At 36.7% G+C, this 20981-nt stretch overlaps 2 protein-coding genes across 3 annotated transcripts; both read right to left on the bottom strand.

The window, feature by feature from the left end:
* Positions 1–5636: 5636 nt before the first annotated feature.
* On the bottom strand, positions 5637–10764 carry LOC107042982 (cilia- and flagella-associated protein 58). The gene is made up of 11 exons (XM_015264260.1): positions 10735–10764; positions 10046–10132; positions 9594–9722; positions 9293–9525; positions 8486–8762; positions 8098–8330; positions 7581–7992; positions 6942–7212; positions 6355–6869; positions 6051–6275; positions 5637–5938 (listed from the first exon to the last, which is right to left on the bottom strand). The coding sequence occupies exons 1-11, from the start codon at positions 10762–10764 to the stop codon at positions 5663–5665; spliced, it is 2688 nt and encodes an 895-aa protein (XP_015119746.1). The 3' UTR covers positions 5637–5662.
* A 335-nt stretch (positions 10765–11099) lies between these two features.
* On the bottom strand, positions 11100–20347 carry LOC107043011 (lateral signaling target protein 2 homolog). Of its 2 annotated transcripts, none has more exons than XM_015264306.1 (6): positions 19973–20347; positions 16673–17095; positions 16240–16596; positions 13894–16166; positions 13507–13793; positions 11100–13416 (listed from the first exon to the last, which is right to left on the bottom strand). In XM_015264306.1, exons 1-6 carry the CDS (start codon positions 20006–20008, stop codon positions 13136–13138), a joined length of 3657 nt encoding a protein of 1218 aa, XP_015119792.1. In that variant the 5' UTR covers positions 20009–20347; the 3' UTR covers positions 11100–13135. The 2 variants fall into 2 exon arrangements, with proteins under 2 accessions (XP_015119792.1, XP_015119793.1); XM_015264307.1 differs by having other exon boundaries at positions 16240–16584.
* Between the last annotated feature and the right edge of the window lie 634 nt (positions 20348–20981).

Here is a 20981-nt window from a genome sequence, read left to right as displayed (position 1 = left end):
CAAACTTACCTGACCAAATGTTTTCAATTAATCGGCTTTTTCATATTGATGTTGAAAGTGAGAATAATAATAGCGCTGGAATAATGCATCAATTCCCGCCGGCTAATCAATATTGCATCAGCACTGAAATTTAGACGTCACACAATGCTCTATATATGACTACTAACGATCCTTAATGGCTACAAAATCAAACCTACCGCAAAATTGGGTTTTTGTAATGGGTAAACTGCAATTCGCGAGTTGAGGATATCAAGTGTAGCGTATTTCTGTTTTTTAAATTCGGACGATTCAATTTCCGCTGCAGATGTTTTTCTGACATAATAGTTTTTGGTTTTATTGCCCACCCCTCGTACTACGGATACACTTGAATCGCAAGAATTCATATATTTTTTAGTGCTCCGCATATACGTCAAGGGTCCTTTATTTCCATCGAATGGATTTTTCAGATTAAAAATGTAAACCCTTCAGCATATTCACTTGGCCGATATTTTTATTGCAAAGGTCTAGATAGGTCTATAAACGAATATACGGTATTGTGCCAATTTTTGTTTCATCAACTCCCCTCTTCTTTTTCTTTTCTGCATGATGAAATTCATCATGACATAAATATCATCAAATCATTAAGATGCCACTGATGCTGATTTGATAGTGCGAATCTTGAAACTCGTAAAACTCTAATCCTTACGAGACTATTGCGTGTCGTGGTTGGGGTAAAACTTGCTTGAATAACTGGAGACGCGTCTGTGGTTGCGATACTGACGTGAGTGATAATGGATGATCACGGAAATGCTGTGAACGAGGGGTTAAACACCCCATATTTTGACTGAAACAATTAATCGAACACTGACAAAATGCGACTAAACTCAGGGTCAACTCGGTCACCAATAATAATCTCCGGGAAATTACCTCTCTGATATTAAATTATTAAGCCATCACGAGATGACTATTAGAGAGACCCAACAAGGAAATCCCTCATTTTTTTAGAGGCTAATAAATGATAAAGTTCCGAGACTATTTTCTCTCTTTAGAAAAATACAATGTGGCACTTTCATCCAAATTAGCTAAACAATAATTTATAGCGGTATTGTTTTTTTTTTTTATTCATGAAGAAATTCAATAAGTCTACTGAAACCTCACACTGAATGATATTTTTGAAATATGAATTAAATACTCATCTCATGCATTTTTTTCGTGGTGCAACTCTCTTAAAGAGATACAAACCGGTACACACGTTAGTATTCAATTAGGTCAGTTCTATTATGGCTCTATTCAACTCCTGTCATCAAGACCTTGTTAAAAGTTTATCGCAGTATATTTGCCATTTACACGTCGCTTGGCTTCTACGCGCTGCTTAATCTGTAATTTCATTCATGCGACATACATGTGAAATTTTCTCTTTCAAGAAACATGTTCATTTTTAACAGGAAAAATCTAATACAAAAAAAAAGAAAATTTCCCAGAAACAGAGCAGTTATGAACTTGTTTCATTTTTTCATGAACCATGGCGGCGTCTATATAATGGCGTAGTATTCAAACTGGAGCAGTTAGCAAGGATAAAAAGATGGAAAAACCAAAGACTCGTATCATCCTCGTATAGAAACTTTTTTCCTATATACAGTGAAAAGTTTCAACACGTTGTTCAGTCTCGGGGGTATACGGATTTTCTCCATACTCATCGGATTTATGCAGGGAGATGTGAAGAAAACTTGTCGCAATATATTTCTTTAATCCGTCTGTCAAAACTTTTTTTTCCGTTGAAAATAACAAAAACTATGTACAGTGGAAATCATGGAGAGTCGAGGGATTGAGTAAAACTCGATCTGCAAATACAAAACTCACAGTTGTCTAGTTGAAACCCATTGGTATGGGTGCTGGATAAAGAATATTTTTGCGTAATGTCGTCCCCTTCGAAGGGGTCAACTTTTGCCGTAGAATTCAGAGGTGGTTTTGGCTTGACTCCCCATTTAGGGAGAGGATGACTATACACACTCAAGCGTTTATCTGCCTCAACATTTGAAATAGGTCAATAGAGACCAGACAAACGGACGGTGTATGATGCCAAAAGCAACAATGTTGAGTGAGAAGTAACACCGGCTTGAATGACAGTCGTTGGGAGTTGCTTTTTTCTTCTTTGTCTTCTTCTTCTCCTTTTCAATCGATTGATGGATTCAGAAATGATTTGAAAAAGGGGCAGACCGGATGGAAGTAAGCTTTGATGACGAAAAAGAAACGACAAAGTAAATAAAAGATGGAGGGAATAGAAAAATCAATGGATGGATTGAGGTAAATCCGGCATCAAAACCTCTGTTGAAGATTGATAAGGAAGGGGAGGAAAACGAGAGAAAGCCTTCGATTATTCAAGGCTTTGTAAGGCACATTTCCGTCAAGAGTTTTTAGTTGAAAAACGTTGTGACGAGAGAATGGAAACAATTTCATTCCCTCAAAGTCTCCTAAAAATAACGAATAGCGAATTTGGATAACAAGTTTTGATGGGACATGATGTATAAAAGGGGATGAACAGGGAAATAAATTTTCATTAAGCTCAAAGTTTACAATGATACTTGCTAATACGAGATAGGCCAATTAAGAAACATTGAGATTTCTATTACAGTTTATTTACTTTTGCCACGACAATTCAATGAAGAAAATAATTATAACCAAGTCGTATAATGGGTCGACTTGGTGGAACAGAGATGCGCTTGCTGCGAATGATCAAGGTGTGAGTAAAATAAGGCCTTTGGTAAAGGTAACTCTCTGTTTATACAGCAGTTGCTGGATGACGCAAGAGGGATAACAGCAATTTCCCAGTTTAACCGCGAAATTATGCAATTTACGGGCCTTTCGGATGTAGCTTGGATGCCAGCGGTAACTCATGTTGACGGATAAATCTATCCGTGGACGATATATTTCATATTTCATGCTCAAACTGAATATTCCCTCCTCCAACTTTGTCAAAGTTTTCTCACGAGTTATATGATACAATTTATAAAATGATGTTAATGAAAAAATTAATGCTCAACCCGAGTTTCATCCTCTCGGACATTATTATGTATTGTAATATCAATTTACTCTTGAATGCCATACAGCTGACTAATTTATTAGCAAATTGGAGTAATTATGCTGCATCCTTCATTTTCTATATGGATAATCTCTAATCTAATCCATTTAGTATATTTAATCATGACACATCCAAGCAAACCGACAAATGCGCCAAGTATACTCATCTTCATTAAAACAGCTTTGTACATGCTTCACCAGCCATTACTTGCTTTGCCGGCACTCGCCACAGTCATGCTACATATGAGCTCGTTATCACCTGTGTAATAATCCTAATGATACTGTTACATATATCCATCGAATTGAGCCCGCAACTACTCAATACTGTAGTTAATGTGGCTGAATAAGCGGTCAAATCAAACCTCTCCCATTCGATTCCACAAGAGAGAAATCATTGAATAATTATATTGTTTCGATTAAACCATGTTTTTTAAATATACAAGATCGGCCGCGCGTGCTGCGCACGCGCCTTCTCATCTCCTCGCGTAGTGGCGCTTCGGTTTCAGTCTTACGCTTACGCTTATTCGAGATTTTCGAGATATATCGAGATCGATTTTTTTTCTCCTTTTTACGATAGGAAAAACCGCTGTCTCTCTCTCTCTCTCTCTCTCTCTCTCTCTCTCTCTCTCTCTAATGGTCACACACTTGGGGGCGAAAAAAATCCCAGACACATCTAATACTGTTAGCTGTTGGCAGTAAACTTTTCATCGCCTCGCACAGACTCACACCTTGCCCTTTACTCATACTGAATCCTCTTGTTATACCTCGCACTGATCCTATCTGCGGTGAAACTTTTAATAGACCAATCACCACAAAGTGATGGTGTTCAACATCGGTTTGAAAATTAATTTGCCCTACCATGAAATCATTCCAATTACGAAATACAAATTGAAAAGAAGCCCGAGGTCAAGTATCTACATCAGAGTAGACGATGAATGCTGGAGTAGTCAAGTTGGAATAAATGATGGCTAACATTGAGAAAACTAATTATACAATATTTCATTGTTAGAGTCAGAGTTTGAGTTATTATATTGACGCAGAAATCCATTTGTATCAGCTATAATTGCACAAATTATGAGACATTGCCTGTGTTTACCTTTATATCGATAAACCGATAGTCCTTTATGATGAGTAGATTAACCACCGCTGTGAATAAAGTTACAACGGATAAGTTTCGAAACCGCTGGTACATTCAATTTCGTTGACAATGTGATTAATCCTATGGGATACCTACGGCTCCACAGCCCATAACTTTAGAGTTAATATCCTATACGTGATAAATTACCTAGGACAAAGGATCTACACCTAAAATCATTAACCAACATGATGATAATAATGAAATTCTGATATGAATAGGATACTATCACGAACGGCGGCGGAGTTGCGGGCTACGAGGAGAATGAAAATAATGATTGTGCGTTAAAATAAAAAATTTCAAAAAATATCCTCGATTTTCATATTAATCAAATAATCAACTTGGATGTACTCTTGGCTGTCTAACGAGCGCTACTTCAAGACTCTCCTCATTCATTTTCAAGAGATAAAAACTTTTATTCACAACCCGAATACAATTGTTAATGAGCATGAAATTCGCAAACTATTGACAGTATAGTTGAACCACTCAGTATCCTACGCATGAGCGGTATTCACACGCATTGAATTACTCTGTTTGTGCATTCTCAATTAAGAGACTAAAATTATAATGTATTAGAATTGATATTCGACAAACTATAATAAACAGGTGAATGTAAAAGATTTTTCACGTTATGTGCATTCGCTTATTCGCCACAGAGCGAATTCTGAAGTGAGTTTTAATTAATTGTGGCCTTAATTGATGCGAAGGTTATGAATGACAGACAGATAAAAGAAGAGTACACCAGGGAATTTAATTCATAAACCATTAAACCTTATTATCTCTCTATTGTGCCCATTAAAACATATGCTTCATCAATGGAGCATATATTCTACATATATTTTTTTTTTTACCTCTTGAAAAACCTTTTCTTTTCCTTCAGAAGTCGTCGTATACGAATGAGACTAACATTTGAACAGGTCTAAATAGATTAGTCTCATATTGTTCTGTGAAAAGCATTAAATGTAGACCGAAATAATCAATGTCCATAAGAGAAACTGTCAATTATCAAATGACCTCCTGTTTCTGAACTGGGCATGTTAGAAAGGTCGGCTATTATCCAAAATAATTGACGAGTTGAATGAAAGACTCATGAGAGGTTTACCATTTTCACCTATCGTATTTATACATGTGAGTATGTGCACCCTCCCTTTTCCCAAGCGACAAAACTTTGGTGCTTCTTGTTACCGGTAGTCATGTATGAGAATATGAGCTACAATGTTTCATTCCTTTGTGTTTTTATTTTTTTTATTTTTATTTTTTCATACATACTGAAGCTCTGCGTATTGGAGCTTTTATAGCTTCACTCTCAACTCCGCGAACACGACTCGAATATACCGGCAACATCAGCATCTACTCTCTAACATTATGAAAGTATATTTTGTGTCTTATTCATCTCATTGGAAATGGTAAATATTTGTAATAAGGAAGAAAATAGGAGGGAAAATGTAATTTTGAGAAGCCATACGGAATTTATTTAGCGATTGACTCGAGACTGTAGCAATTTCGTGTTGGTGATACTGTCATGGTAAAACCACCACCGCAGAATTTTTTATTGGTTGGAGAGAGGGATGGAAGAGAAGTGTCGCACGTGTCCTTTGGTACGATCGAGTCCCTTGACTTCTGGTCTTTCCTCTTCAATGTGTAGTATTTAATTTTCAAGTCACGCAGCTCCTTCATCGTACTTTCCAACTCGTACTTGTACTCATTTGCACGTGTCTCCCACATATTGAGTTCTGCTACTACACACTATATCGGATAATCAAGTGTTGATTATCCCTTTTATTTCACACATTTTTTTCAGTTTTTTTTTCTCCAAATGAATAAAAATTAAAATAACTGCAATTTATGCACCACTCACCTTCATCTTTTTGCCACGTTGCCGCAATGCTTTTTGAGTTTTATCAAAGTTTCCAATTAACTCGGGTCCCGGTTGCTTTGAGAGCATTTCCCGCAGATCCATATACAATTTTTCCATTTCCTTGATTCTTCCATCTTTTTCTATCAACTCACTACTCAATTTGAGGATGCGTTTTTGAAGTATCTGAACTTTCTTGAGCAGTTCCATGGTACTTGGATCTGAAGCCTTTATCAACATCTCGAGTTAGAATTTCTATGAGAAAAAAAAGGAGCAAAAAAGTAGGTAAAAAGTTGTTTCACTTCACCTCTAGTTTTCTCCAACGGTGAATGTTCAGTGGATTCTGTACTTGCTCCTCCAATGCTATGACCTTCCGTCTTTCCCTCGTTAAATCTCGATTCAAGTGAAATATCTCAACGCGTAGGTCGCTAATGTTGTTTAAATTCTTAGACAAGATATCTTTTTCAGTTCTCAACTTGGTGACTTCGGATCTCAAGAGTTTAATGTCCTCCAAATTCCTAACATACTCGGTTTCACCCCGAGAAATAGTTCCATGGAGAATTTTAATTTTGCTGTACTGCAGACTCAATTCGTCATTCCTTCTCACCAACTGTGTTCCCAAAATATTTCGTTCATTCATAATTGTATCGATTTCCTTCCTCAAACGACTTATCTCCATGTCTGCCATTTTGACACTATTCCTCAGACACTTTTCCTCCTTTATCCGCTCTTCCATTTCCCTTTGCAAGTCAAATAGATCTTTACGAAGAGATTGCGACTCGTGCCTCGCTGTTTCCTTTTCTTTTTCCGCTTTACTCAGCACTAATGAGGATATCAAACGCCAAAGCATTTATTAATACGCCTGCTATACAATCGGCCTTTTTTCATACTTACAAAATTCCGCTTTGGTAGAATTAGTTTCCTTAGTTGTTAAATCCTCTTTGAGTTGTTCAATCTGTCCATTCATGAGTTTCATTTTATCTCGCAACTCTGATATATCCTCTTTAGCTATTGTCAAATTTTTGCTGTACGTGTTTCTCTCAGCCCTGATGGCTTCAAAGAGATTCTGTTGCTGTCGAAAATTACTCTCCAAATCGGATAACTGGCTCTTGTATTCCAAGAGTTCAATGTCCTTCAATTTCACTTGATCCACATAATGACTCGCCTGTCGATTGATATCATTAATCAATTATTCACATGAACAAACTTTCTTTTCCCCGATTTATTCGATAAAGTCCACCATTGCTAGTGAATGAATTATCAAATAATGGATGCGGGTGCAATTGTGAAGGTATCACAAAAGATTCATGCGCTGATGGATGATGGAAAATTTCTCAGTGACGAGTTAAATCGAATTATCTGGGAGAATGGAAACTCGATATATTGATGAGTCAGGGTTTTAACTTTTTTTTTATTTGTTTTTTGCTTGAATGAAAATTACGCGGATGAGTGGGAAGAATTTATGGAATTTATCCGTCAAACAATAGTCTTGCCACAGTGCACAATTTAATTGAATTACGATAAACAATCTACCTGCTGAAAGAGTTGCTTCATCTCCTGACTATATTTTTCACGTTCTGTCTCCAGCGTTTGGATCCTCTTATTGGAAACATTGAGTATCTGCATTGCCTCCTCCAATTCCGATTCAATTTTTCGCTTGCTTTGTTCACATACATCTATCACTTGCTGCATCCTCCTGAGGGTCTCTTTCAAGTTACGTACAACCTTTGCTGTTGCGTCTCTCTCCCGCATTACCGCTTCACTTGCTTTCTTTTCATCCACTAGCTGACGTTTGAGTGAGTCTACCTCAATCTCCGTGTTCTTGAGTGTGAGTCGTAGAGTTTGAGCGTCCTTCTCAACTTTAGAACGTGCAATATCAATTTTCAAGTACTTGTTTGCTGCCCAATTGCTCTCGGCTTTACACTTTGCCGTTTCCTCTTTCAATCTAATTAACATAATTAACATAATTCGTACTCGATGGTCCAATATTGATTTGACAATTTAATGAAAGAATTAAAATGTTGTAAAAGTATAAGCATTGACTCTTCACCTCTTTATTTCATGCTCCAATAATTTATACATTTTGTTCTTTTCATTGAGTAACTTTTCCATTTCCTCAATTTTCCGGTGTGCATTGTCCGTTTCCGTTTGTATATTCATTCTGGCGACCATTAGTTTACTCACTTCCCTCCTGAGTTTTTCATTAATATTTTTTTGCTCTCTAAGTGAGTTGTCGAGTTTTGCTGCATTGTTCGTAATTGTTTTAATTGTTGCATTTGCTGTCTAATTTNTTTTTTTTTTTTTTTTTTTTTTTTTTTTTTTTTTTTTTTTTTTTTTTTTTTTTTTTTTTTCATTAAAAAAAGAAATAAAATTCCACTGAACGAAACTCGTAATTGACTACTCCACCATTAGTATGCTTGAAAACAATTTCAACTCACCGCTAATTGTGTATTCTTCACTTTACCCTGCTCGTCAAGACTTAAAAGTTCTTTTTCAAGTCTCTCCCGAATGATTCTCTCCTTTGATATTTCGTTCATTTGAATATCCATATTCTCTTGCATTTTATTCATCTGCTGATCACAATCATTGGTTTTTTTCTCGAGTTCCTCGGTGTACTTTGACATACTTTTTATTCGTTGTTTTAGTGTCTCCACCTCATTTGTCAGTCTCTCTTTCTCCTTCACGAGACTGTCTTTCTGCTTGGTGACCGCGCTACTGCAATTTCACTTACTTAATTATTTCAAACGCAATTTTCCTTCGTCGCAAATCTAATAACCCCCCGGTCATGTGAAAGGGTACTGGTTCCTCAGCTATGTACAACCCAGCGGCTAAATATTCTATATACCTTTCTTTTTTCCCATCTCTCCTTTGTTCCACCTCTCATATTACCATAAAACCACTCATTTTTATAGAGTCAATCCTACAAATCGAATTATACTACAAGTCGTTCTTGAAATGAACCTTGAAATAATAATGTCGAGAGAGGGAGAGAAAGAGAGATCAATTTTCACCTCTACTTTTATCAAGTTTTGGTCGAGTTATAATTACGAAAAGTCATCAAATTACCAGGGTTGCCAGATTTTGGCTATTTATAGCCAAATCCTGTACAATTTTAAATGGGCCGACGTTACGATCTGGTAACACTGCAAATTACCTAATTCTAACGGAAAATTTAATTATTTGAAATTTAATTCCCTGCGAATATCAACACTTGCAGCCTTCATTAAATTCTCAATGTAACTTACTCTTCATCAAGCGCTAGCTGCCTATTTCTCTGTTCAATCTCTTGATTTAACTTAGCAATAGTCAGCCGGGAATTCTCAATGGTCTCCTGAGCATTCTGTTCACGAGTATGGGCCGCATCTGCAAGCTTCGAAGCCGCAATGATCTCTTCCTTGAGCTTAGCTATCGTTCCAACTTGGCCCTCAATTGTTCTCTCAAGCTCGTAAACCCTACTTGTCTTATCTATCACGTCATCCTGCCCACAGTAAAAAAGGAATGAAAGACAAGAATTGATCATTCATACAACTAATGCCGTTTTCCTACCTGCAGTTGGCGAAATTTTTCCATCATTTCGTCTTCGTCCCTCCGACACTTGTACAACATCTCAAAGAGTCTTGTGTACTCATCTGCATATTCTCTCAGTGCTTCGTTGACTTTCATCTCCTCCGTAATCTACATGCAAGACGATAATTATCGAGTTATGGAGAATAATATTTTCCTCAGTCAAATAAATTTGCGCGCTAGTAAAAAATGTGCGTCGTTCATAAAATTCCTCTATTGGATTTTCATCTAATATCTGCGCGAGAATTTCTCCTTGCTTCAACACAAATTGATGGGAAAGATGGTATTTCCGGGAGCTCTCGAGCATACCAACCAGTGTTTTATCGGAGAATAAAGTGAGCCTTGTCTCGTGAAAAATTGGACGAAAAAAAAAAACAAAAAAAACGTAACGGAGTGTGAGGTAAAATGCTCATACGGTGAAAGATGATTCTTACTCTTGCATAATCGCGTTCGAGCACACAAAAGACACTGCCAGCCGAGCTTCCTGCTGTTGATGGATCTCCATTCTCACTCCCGTCGTCCTGTAAATGAGATTGAATTTCACAGAAATAATTCGTACAGTTTAACCTCGTCCACTATCGTAACAAAATCGTCTTGAGGAAAACTTTTCTCCATGGGTGTTTTCTTTTAATTTAATTTTAATTAAAATTAAATACAAATTAGTTGGTGGTGCCATTGAAACGCTTTTGCAAGTGACATTTGCCAGCTCTTGTTCTCATCTCTCATCATTACATTTGTAATTTTCTTGATGAGTGTAATTCCATCTTGAATGTTGATTTGCTTTTCTAATAATTCAACCATTTCAACCACGCCGTATGTCCTACTCTTCTCTCGAAGATAAAGTGGATGTAGAAGAATTTTGATGACGTAGGAATTAATGAGATTTTATTGAATAGTGGGCAAGGCTTATGAACAATAGCCTATCGCAATTGACATTTCGGTTCAGTTACGGGTGCACAGCACGACAGGACAATTGACGAGTTATCAAATATTACAGCCAAAAATACAAATGCCCCAAAAATCTAAATGTCCGTAATCTCTCTCTCCCTCTCTCTAATGCATCCATTAGAGAAGAAAAAAAAGGTAAAATTCAAATACTCTGAATTGAATCTGCTATACTTACTCTATCATCAGCATTCATTTCCATATCCATCGTGAAAAGTTGATGTGTATTCCCCTCCGTAAACTTTAGACTTCAGCTTTCTGTTACTTGTACGATAATACTAGTTCAAACTCTCTCGATATTAATACGAAACTAATACATGACACAATGTCCAACTTGGAAACAAAACTTTACTTCCACCTTTCCTGGACTAAGTTCCATGCAATGGAACGTGCAGTTTTGAGGATGACAGATTGTTTACAAGTATCCATGGGAATGAAGGAATTTTGTATTTGTATTTCTCTCAAAGGAGATGGTAAAATCAATAGTCTCAATGATTTAATCCCGTAATATTTGTGGCAAATGATACATTAAACTTGAGAAAATCATTTGAAATAACAAATTTTATTCATATTTACATGATTTATAATTTATAACCATAATTCATGGCATAAAGATAAGATTAGTGAAAAGAGATATTTTCACATTCGTACCAGCTGCAAGACTAAAAAAAACACGTTCATCGATTAAAGTTATTTCCTTCCAGATTGATTTATATATTACACGCATTAGTGTTATCTAACTTTGTACAGTTATTATCGGTATATACATTTTTCCATTGTATACATAGGTATAATCGTCACTGATTTGCGCCACACAATAAATATATGACTTGGTGCGGAGAGTCTCTTAAATTATTAATTACATTCTCTCTTCTTCTTCTTTTCATTGTAGAAATTAATTAAGAGTGCGCTCTTACAGAATAATGCGATTACTCACGAAACAAACGATATAAAAATAATTACTTCACGCACGACTTGTATCAACATTAACTGGAGAGAAAAAAGGGTAGAGAGGGAGAGAGAGATGAAAACATACTCTTCATTAGCGTTTTTTTTTGTTTTCAATCAATAAATCATGAGAATATGTGGCGTTTGAATTTAGGCACCCAAGGAAAAATATCCACACCTGTACACATCAGCCAAAATCAGTGTTGTGTCAATCGTTAAAAGTCCATTACCGAAACCTTTTTCCCTACAATAAGGCATTTCGATCGTGTAAAAAATAATGTTTCTCCATCTAATTGTTTCAACTTTTAGCGATGTTGATTTACCAATGATGCCGCTATATATTAATCTCTCAATGATTCAGATAATCACACATTTCAATTTAATAATAAAGGTTGCTAAATCTATAGACCCAATCGAGTGAGCAGTAGAATGTTGATTAAGTTGATATTACCAAAGAATCTTTAATTCAAGAGTGATTGGAGTACATGTATAACTATTAATAATATAGACAGATAGTTTTGCATCCTTCCATGGGGACTAAAGCCCAAAAATACATTTTTATATCCATAATAATAATAATAATTATATAAGATATTTATGTAATGTAGGGTATGTGGAGAAATGAAATAGGAAAAGACTGGATACATGTTCAATGGAATAAGAATGTCTTTCTTCAGTTTTATTATTATTTGTTATAAAACACGTGCGTATATATATATATATACATGTATATATATATGCATACATATCAGACTTGGTCATTGCGTGATCTTATTCGAACCTTGTGATTAGCTCTACACAACTCGATAATTTCATTAGCATTATCAGATAATTAAAATCAAAGTATTTCATATAAAATGTGATTCAACAAACAACTCAAAAGTCACAAGTTTCTTGTTTATTATAAAATCAGTAATTTAATTGTCTTGTTATTTAAAATGATATTTCCTTCATGGGCTAAAGTAACAAATTGAATTAGAATATCATATTTAACGGAGTCATAAAAATTCGGTAGTTAATACTCTGACATGTAGTAATTGAACAGTCTTCTTTGTATTTTTCCTTGTTTTATCATCATAATTCACAAGTATTTACATTCAAATTATCCGAATTGAGGAATACAATTAGATGCTACTGCGTTCCACAAAATGAAATTCCTCCTTCCATTTTTGCCAACTCTCATCAAATAATTTGCCTTATATTTACACTATATGTTTGGAATTACATTTTTATCTTGAAATGGACAGAAGAAGCTTTATTGTCTTCTGAATTTGGCACAAATAGATAATTGTGATGCGTTTATAATTCACACTCTCTTGTAAGATATTTATATACAGGCAGTTGTGTGATGCTTGAAATAAGACCAATTCATTATGATTATTATTATTATTATTGTTATTATTGTTATTTTGACTGACCTTCAACTACATAAACTCCCCCTAGAGCTCTCATAAACATAGTAAGTAGCAAATGGCGAAGAATGTTGTTAATAAAGTATTCTTGTTGAAATTTTGTCGGAGAAACTCTTTGAATATAGCGAACGTGACTACAGTTCGAATGAAGGCATTCAGCATTAAGTTTATATTAAAAAATATGTGGTTTTTATGTGGTGGTGGAGGTGATAAAAGTATTCAGCTATTTGGTGTTACTTGTGACACTGTGAATGGTGTCACTTGATAGAGAAAACACCTGTTGCAAACTCGTACAGGTTTTGTATGTCCATAACGTGGCAAGGGCACATTATTACTGCTGCACCGGCCACAGAATACTTTGCCACAGTTTCTGCAATGATGTCGACGTCTGACGACGGTAAAACCTGCATGGCATGCCATACATCTTGGTGCATCATTATCTGGAATCCATGCGGGGGCCCTCTCGACACACTCCTCACCTCTCTCTGTCACTGGGGAAGCTGTAAAATAAATAAATAAATAAATATATAATGAATATTCATCCACTCAATTGATGGATTGTCTTAAAGTTTGTTTACTAGGTAACGTACTTCGTTCATTAGTTGTAGTTGCATCCTCGAGATCGTCATCTTCCTCTTGAAGAGAATCCTGTCGCTCAATGTCAGCTCCATTGTCTAACGTCTCAACGGAATTTAATCTCTCGGATTGAGTTGGTTGATTAGTGGAATTAAGTTCATCGCTACTCTCAACTTGTGTACTATTCATGAGGAAGACACATTTCAGAATATTTCTCAAATCTGATGCAAAATTTGTTTGCAACTGATCAGCAACACCCGCAATGCAGACAAATAGTCGATGTACCAAGTCCTCAGAAGATCTGAATATTAAAAATTAGTGTATGTGTGTGTGGGTAAGAAATATGATGATAATTAACAAAGAGACATTGGTCTTGCAACTGAAATATAAAATAATCTCACCTGAATTTGGCCCTAATTTGATTTCTATTGGCAATTTCGGCGGCCTGCATTGCAAGTGCAATTTCCTCATCATCCTGACAGTCGCTCTGAAATTCACTCGTCTCAGAGCTCGAATCACAGCAACTAGAGCAACTAGAACTCGATCCAACATCTGTCGGAGCTCTAACAGATGGAAGTTCTAGAAGGGATGACGTGGTGCTGGCGGCTGCTACGGCTGCTACTGCTGCTCTGGCAGCAATAACACCAGGATTAACTAGACTTGCCGAATTAGATCCTCTAATTAAAGTCTGCTCTTCCATAGTCCTGGTCTGCATGTCCTGGTGGTATCTACCGGCTTTGTGAGTGCTTCCCGGAGGAGAAGTTTCAATGGCTAAGCCACTTTTCTCCGTTCTAGGGCCAAGACCATCATTCGGAAGTACTTTCTGGGGTTCAATAACATTTTGACGTTTTGTATCTTTCTTCCTCATTTTTGCCAACTGTTCTGATCTCGATCGTCTGTGGTCCAATAATTTTCGATTTTGAGATGATGAATTTAATTGACTTCTGTGGCCATACATTTGATTGTGAGAATTTTCCGATCTCGGCTCAAAGTGACACAAACGAGGACTTCTCTGCGGACTGTGGCTTCCAAAATTGGGCATTTGTCTAGTGTTTTGACTTGGATGAAGACTAGCTCCAAAGTGTGACAATCTCGGATTCGATAGACAACGATCAGTCGAATTTGAGCGAGAACTTTCAGTGCTTGGGGATAAGGGCCCACCACCACCAATACCAACACTACAGGAGAGACTTCTCTGCATATCCTCATGAACTCTCTTTCCAATTTTTCGGTCAAACTTGCGCTGGCGCTTCTTCAGTTTATTCTCCTTAGTTTTTCGTGCCGATATCCTGTCCTGTGCGTATTTTTCAATATTATTACCAATTTTGTTGATGTCTTGGGATGTAGATGGACAATTTTTGGATTTCAAATCCCTCCAAAATTGCTTGGTCGTTCTGGAACCCTCAATATTGAGATTAAGGTTCTCCCAATTTTCCGAATAATTTATTTGGAAGGTCGATTGATTAGAATCACAGACTGTAATTTGTCCAGTTCCATATGCCAAGCCGACAAATTCCTCATTGGTCCCATTAAAATTTGACGATATCCTAGGTAAATTTTTTGATGTTTCACTAGTACAATTATTTTGACTCGATGTTTCCATTTGGTTATCTAGCAATATGGTTTTTTCATTTTTCACACGCATACACAAGTTGTCACTAACATTGTTGTCCCCTGTTGTTGATGAACTTGAGAATGCAATACATGTATCACTTGATGAATTGCCTCCATCTCTATCTCCATCAATCATCTCCAAGTCTTGTTGTTGTATCTCATTGGCAAATGTTTTCTTCTCCTCAGGACTCTTATCATACAAACTAGTATTCTCCGATGATATCACTGTACAAATACCGGAATCTGTTTGTTCTGATATTTCATTTGGACACTCACCCTCGAGTAATAAACTCGATAGTGTTTTATTAGCTTCGGAAATGAGCTTTTTCGAATCCATGTCAGGCAGTGAATTGTCAACGTGAATGGTTTCACCGGTTACATTGTTCTCATGAGACACTTGATTCAATAGATATTGTGTTTGTGGAATTTCAATGTTACCAGTTGCCCCAAGAATCTGTGAAATGTCAGGACTTAGAAAACCTTCTCCATTCCTCCTGTCACCCTCATTTCTATCAAATTCACTACTTTCTGGATTTGCCGAGTGTACTGAATCAGCAAAATATTGGCTAGATGGTGAATCCATTCCTCCATTCCTCTGTTGATTGCCCATTATTTCTATCTGGGTATCATCACTCGACTCTTGCACACTGCTCTCTTCTTTCGGAATAATAACTGTTCTAGCATGGGGACAACTATTGGAATGTTCTGCTCTCACCTTGTGTTTTCGCTCTTTTCTCTTATCTCTGTCCGACTTATCAATCAGGTACTCTATTCTAGCATTGTCTTGCTCCAATATTTCAACTGCATCGTTTGCCACTTCATCCATATTAGAGCCTGTATTTTTTGTCACTGTGTAAAAGTCTACAATAAAATCCTTGCAATTTGGATAATCTGTGTAGAAATTGTGTACAAATTCCTCAAGATCTTGTTGACAGACATTTCTCGTTGATTGAGATATCGGTGCTGAGGGTTCTTCATTTGAACACAATAGCTTCTCCAACATGTAAAGTTCTCGATTGTTTAGAGTCCAAAGAAGTTCTCGTATTTTCAATAATAAATTCTGAAAGAAAAAAAAATTTCTCAACGGGAATTTGGAGTATATATATATATTTATATGAAAGCTAAACACTCACCCTGAATGGTCTAAACATTTCACTGATTGTATCAGGAGAATTGAGACAAAGAGGACCTCCAGGTGGTGCTAGTAACCCCGAAACAATTGCCAGTCTTGGAATGGTAAACATGAGGGCTGGCTCATAATTATCAACATCGGCTTGACTCAACAAACCCCGTTCAAGTGCTCTTTGAAGTGTCTCAGAGAAGAGCACACAAACGAGCTCTTGTTGTTCATACTCCTTGGTTGATTTAACAGGCACCATTGCCGCAACATAACACAGTTCAAAGTCAGCAAAGAGACGATCAAAAATCTTGAGTGATTCAATAAGTTTTTCTAACGTCGGCTCCAATGGATTCTGCGCCTGGAACAATTCCTAATGTGGTAAATGAAAAAAATTAATGGAGCTCTCGTCAGTTTCCCCAGAGTTATCACTCTAAATGATTAATTACCTTTAAGTTCATGTGGCCCTTGAGAGCGTGTTCTCTAAGTAAATTCCGTACGATTTCTAGAGACTTTGTGAGAGCTTTGGCAAGGGGTCTCATCGCAGAACTCTCAACTTCTCGATTCATTATCGATGAACCCGCAGCCAGGCACTCGGCGCCAAACCACAATTGTCCGGCAAGATTCTCCTGCATAACATCGTCCGGAAACTTGACTCTAAAGTCTCGATTTGCACGACTTTCAGGTATCAACTCGTCCATTATTTGATTGCATATCGTCAAAACTTTGTCCTGGCAGTGGCGCAGTTGATTGACAAGTATCGTGCATCGTTCTGGTTCTTGTCTCCCATCAAATGAATCCAATTCGCAGGCAACAGCCGTTAGAGCCTCGTTGGCATAGAAGAACTGAGCCAAAAGACTTGTATCATCTCTCTAAACATGAAAATATCAAATACCATAATTTTTAATTGCATTCCACTTCAAAGGAGGAAATACTATTCAAACAATGAGGTTGATTGTAATTGTAATTACAGACTTGTCAATGTCTATCATTAAAACTTATGATATATCCTTCAAGTTGTTGTCTCAATTCAACATTTCCACAGTCTAGACTCTCAATTACGAATTATACCAACAATATTTCTAACTTTACAATTAAGGCAAAGCCTGTTGGATATTAAAATCCCTCCATTGTACCTTGGTACCACCTGGCTAGATTTCATCGAGTACCAATGTCAATGAAGAATCTTGCCGAGAAGGATAGTAGGCGATATTTTATTACCCCGTATATAGCCTCTCTATCATGGTCTATTGTAAACTCATGTATTCGAGTTACTCACTTTAGATCTGTGTATTTTATCGAGTTCAGTTATTCGAGACGCAGTTTACACATACCTCAACGATTCAACGCGTCACAACAATGCGAATATCCAGTTACCCCCCTTTGAGGTGATCTACTATACAATACTGGCTATATCGACTTTTTCTTCTCTATCTATCATCATTCAGGAAAATTCAAATAAAAGAGAAAAATATTACCAGGAACGCTGAAGTTAACGATTTATATAGTAATTTTTATTTTCTCATTGTAGAGACTATTCCTATTCCTTCTCAGAAATGTCAAAAGATTTTCAGACCACGTGTGATCGATGAAAATGAAGGTTTCACAATTATCACAAAAAATCCCAAGGTGAAATATTGTGAAATAACAACAAACTTGTGTTTTATCGTTATTTCGGTTCAGTGGAAATTATATGGCGTTCGACATTTTCGATGATATAATAATGCCGCCATAAATAATGAGAATGGAAAGACTGAAATTCATTTATCTACACGAATATTCTCCCAATTAAGATAAGTCGTAAGTCGGATTGATTGCAGATAGCAGTATTTTTGCAATATCAAAGTCATTTTCAATGCGTTGTTGCATGGAGCTAATTAAGACCGATTAGCTCCAACTTTCTACTTATTTTTGAAATTAAATTTTTCTCAATGTCCTTTTACTCAACGGAATTGAAACACTTGCATATACACCCATCTATGTTTCTTCCCAGGTGTTTTTTTTTATCGTTCCTGAAATCTCCAAGTAAACTCACTGATAAAGAATTCCAAGGTTCTTTTTCATAATCAAGACTCAAGCTAAAAGATTCTGTTTTTGGCTTGTATTGCGCATGTCTTTTTGTTATGCCCACCTATCGTTTTATTTTCTTTTTTTTCCACTTGCAGCGTTGTGAAGCGAAAAACCTAATGAAACTAATGGCTGATTCGGCCTAATGAGCGCTGATCAGTCTAGCATGAGTCATCTATATTTTTTCCCATCCTGTCGTTCTCTGTTGATTTTCGTTACGAATTCTTAGCTGCGCATAAATTACAATTATCAAGCGTTTTACTTTGTTTTGTTTAGTATAAATTGGAAGGTGTTACTGTCGATACGCATTTTAGGGAAAAATAGATTAATAACAACTGGGAAACCTCAGGTCGAGGCCACGTAGTCTGTCTGACTATCGTACGCACTTTTACTTTCTGTCCGTCATGTAGGGCTACTACTACTGTGTGGCTTTCCCCGGAGGAGCCAATGAGAGCCACATGAGATATTTGTTTGTCTATTTGGTAAATACGATTGGAAAGCTGCGGAAAATGACAAAAAAAATAGATAACCGTAAAAATGATATTTTTCTAATTATAATTATTGGACTGATTTTCATGGGGATTACATGGATCTCTTCTATAGCTTGATGAGGTAAATTATTTTCTCCTATCTGCTGGTGTGCGGGAATAGCGATGAGTAAATAATTAGGAGCTCAGTTGGCTCCTAACAATGTATGATAACAGCCTCACGCATTTGAAATAATAATTTTCCCATGCGGAAAGGCAACAACTAATTTCCATTTATTCCAATACACAATTAAACAGGAGGAGAGGTGATTACCAGTGACACGATTTCACATTATTACAACATCGATGACAAATTGGAATAGGAAAAATTGACCACTCATTAATCTACAATTCATTTCTCCATATGTAAGAAGAAATGGAATGAATGTTCAATTGTAATTTTAGCCTCATTGTATTATTCACCTAGCTAGAATTTTATCCAAAGATGATCTTGAAGTCTATTCGCGAACATCTATGTGCCACACACAATGGATTCAGCTTGTGCACGTGAACGGCCCTGTCATTCATTTAAATAACCCCCTTCCGTGTTGTGAAAAAACCAATAATCAATTCATTGAATATTCATAGCATTGGCAAATACAAAACAGTCTACATCTAATTATTTTCTCATTGATTGTAACTACTCGATATTGTATTTTATTAGATGAAGAAAAAAGAAGAAATGAAATCTACATTATGACTGACTGCTCTATTACCATGACATTTCGTTCCGACTGACAGCCGTCGACTTATCGGACATTGTTCATGAAATGTTGCCATCGTTTTATTTTTTACCACGAGAATAAAACTTTCACGTAGAAATAAAATTTTCCTACTTTCGAACAGGTGGCTAAAGCGCAGACTCGTGTGTCATTTGGCTTTGTTCAGGGCTGGCGAATAACGACTTGAATAGGAAATATCAATTACCACATGATTGTCAAAAAAAAAAAAAAAAATCGAAATCAGTATGAACATTGAAAAATAAGCAAACATGACAGAGAAAGATAGATGGAGAGGTGGACTGAAAGCGGGAGAGAAGGGGAAGTTGAGTGATTGTTTTGCAGAATAAGAAGATGTAACAGGCATATTGAGCAGGCTTCGACATTCATAGGGAATAATCGATGAAGAATATCATGAACGGGGTTGAATTCTCACCTTAGGCCTGTAGAACCATTTTCTTATAGACTCCATCGTACAGAGAACAGCCTGTCTCGATTGATGTCGAGTTTCCGCACGGATCACTGCGCCTTTCGCGCACCTTGCACTTGCGTCATAATGATGTCCGACATTGGAATTAACACAATATCTTTTACATCTATCAACCAACTAATTATCACTGAATCGGAATGAACAATTGTTCCATATCCTCCTCTTTGATTTCCTTACAGTGAAATTCACAATGTTTTTTTTTACCAATTGTCGTTTTACACCAACGCAGTTTTGTCATCACTCAACTACTGCATGTTTAACAAAGTAACCGACAGGAGTCGCGCTCACGCGTCGTCTGTCAGCACTGACACCACACTGCACCACACTGTGCCACACTGACTGACTGACGAATAGGAGATCATGCTTTCGTACTGTCGCCATTTTCCCTAGAACCTGTCCAAAACGGAATATGTATCCCCCCGTTATGTAGACAGGCGCTCTCGCGTTCAAATCGACCGTTTGCATTGAAATTTAGTTCGAAAAGTCGTCGAGAGAGATAATAACCGGTAAGTAGATTTCCTTCTTATCCACCAGGTCACGGAGAAAGGGCGCAAAATAATGAAAATAATGAAACGAGGCAAATTGCCAATTCTCGTAATGAAATCCCATCATTCGCTTGCCTCTTTAAAGATTGAAACTTGTTGTTATTCAGCTATGGATTGAATGTTAATTTTATGGAGGGTAATTGTGAGTATGTAGATAAGACGAGATAGCATGGTATTTTTCACGTGGAATTATTATTTTTTCAATGAAAAAGGGAAGAGGATTGTATAGAAAATTGAATTAATCTTCAATTTCAAGTTGAGAATAGTCGTAACAATAATTTAAGGTTCTCCACTGAATTTGAGGATTTCAATGGGTCTAGTTCGTTCGTATGCATTGTTTCTGTTTCGTGATTCGTGATGGGATAATAACAATAATCTCGATGGTCCATAGAATGGAACAACGACGCAGG

This window comes from Diachasma alloeum, unplaced genomic scaffold (genome assembly GCF_001412515.2).
Source record: "Diachasma alloeum isolate Michigan unplaced genomic scaffold, Dall2.0 Dall_scaffold_00540, whole genome shotgun sequence".
Classification (NCBI taxonomy): domain Eukaryota; kingdom Metazoa; phylum Arthropoda; class Insecta; order Hymenoptera; family Braconidae; genus Diachasma; species Diachasma alloeum.
Note: the sequence above shows the minus strand (reverse complement) of the source record. Positions and strands in the feature narration are given on the sequence as shown.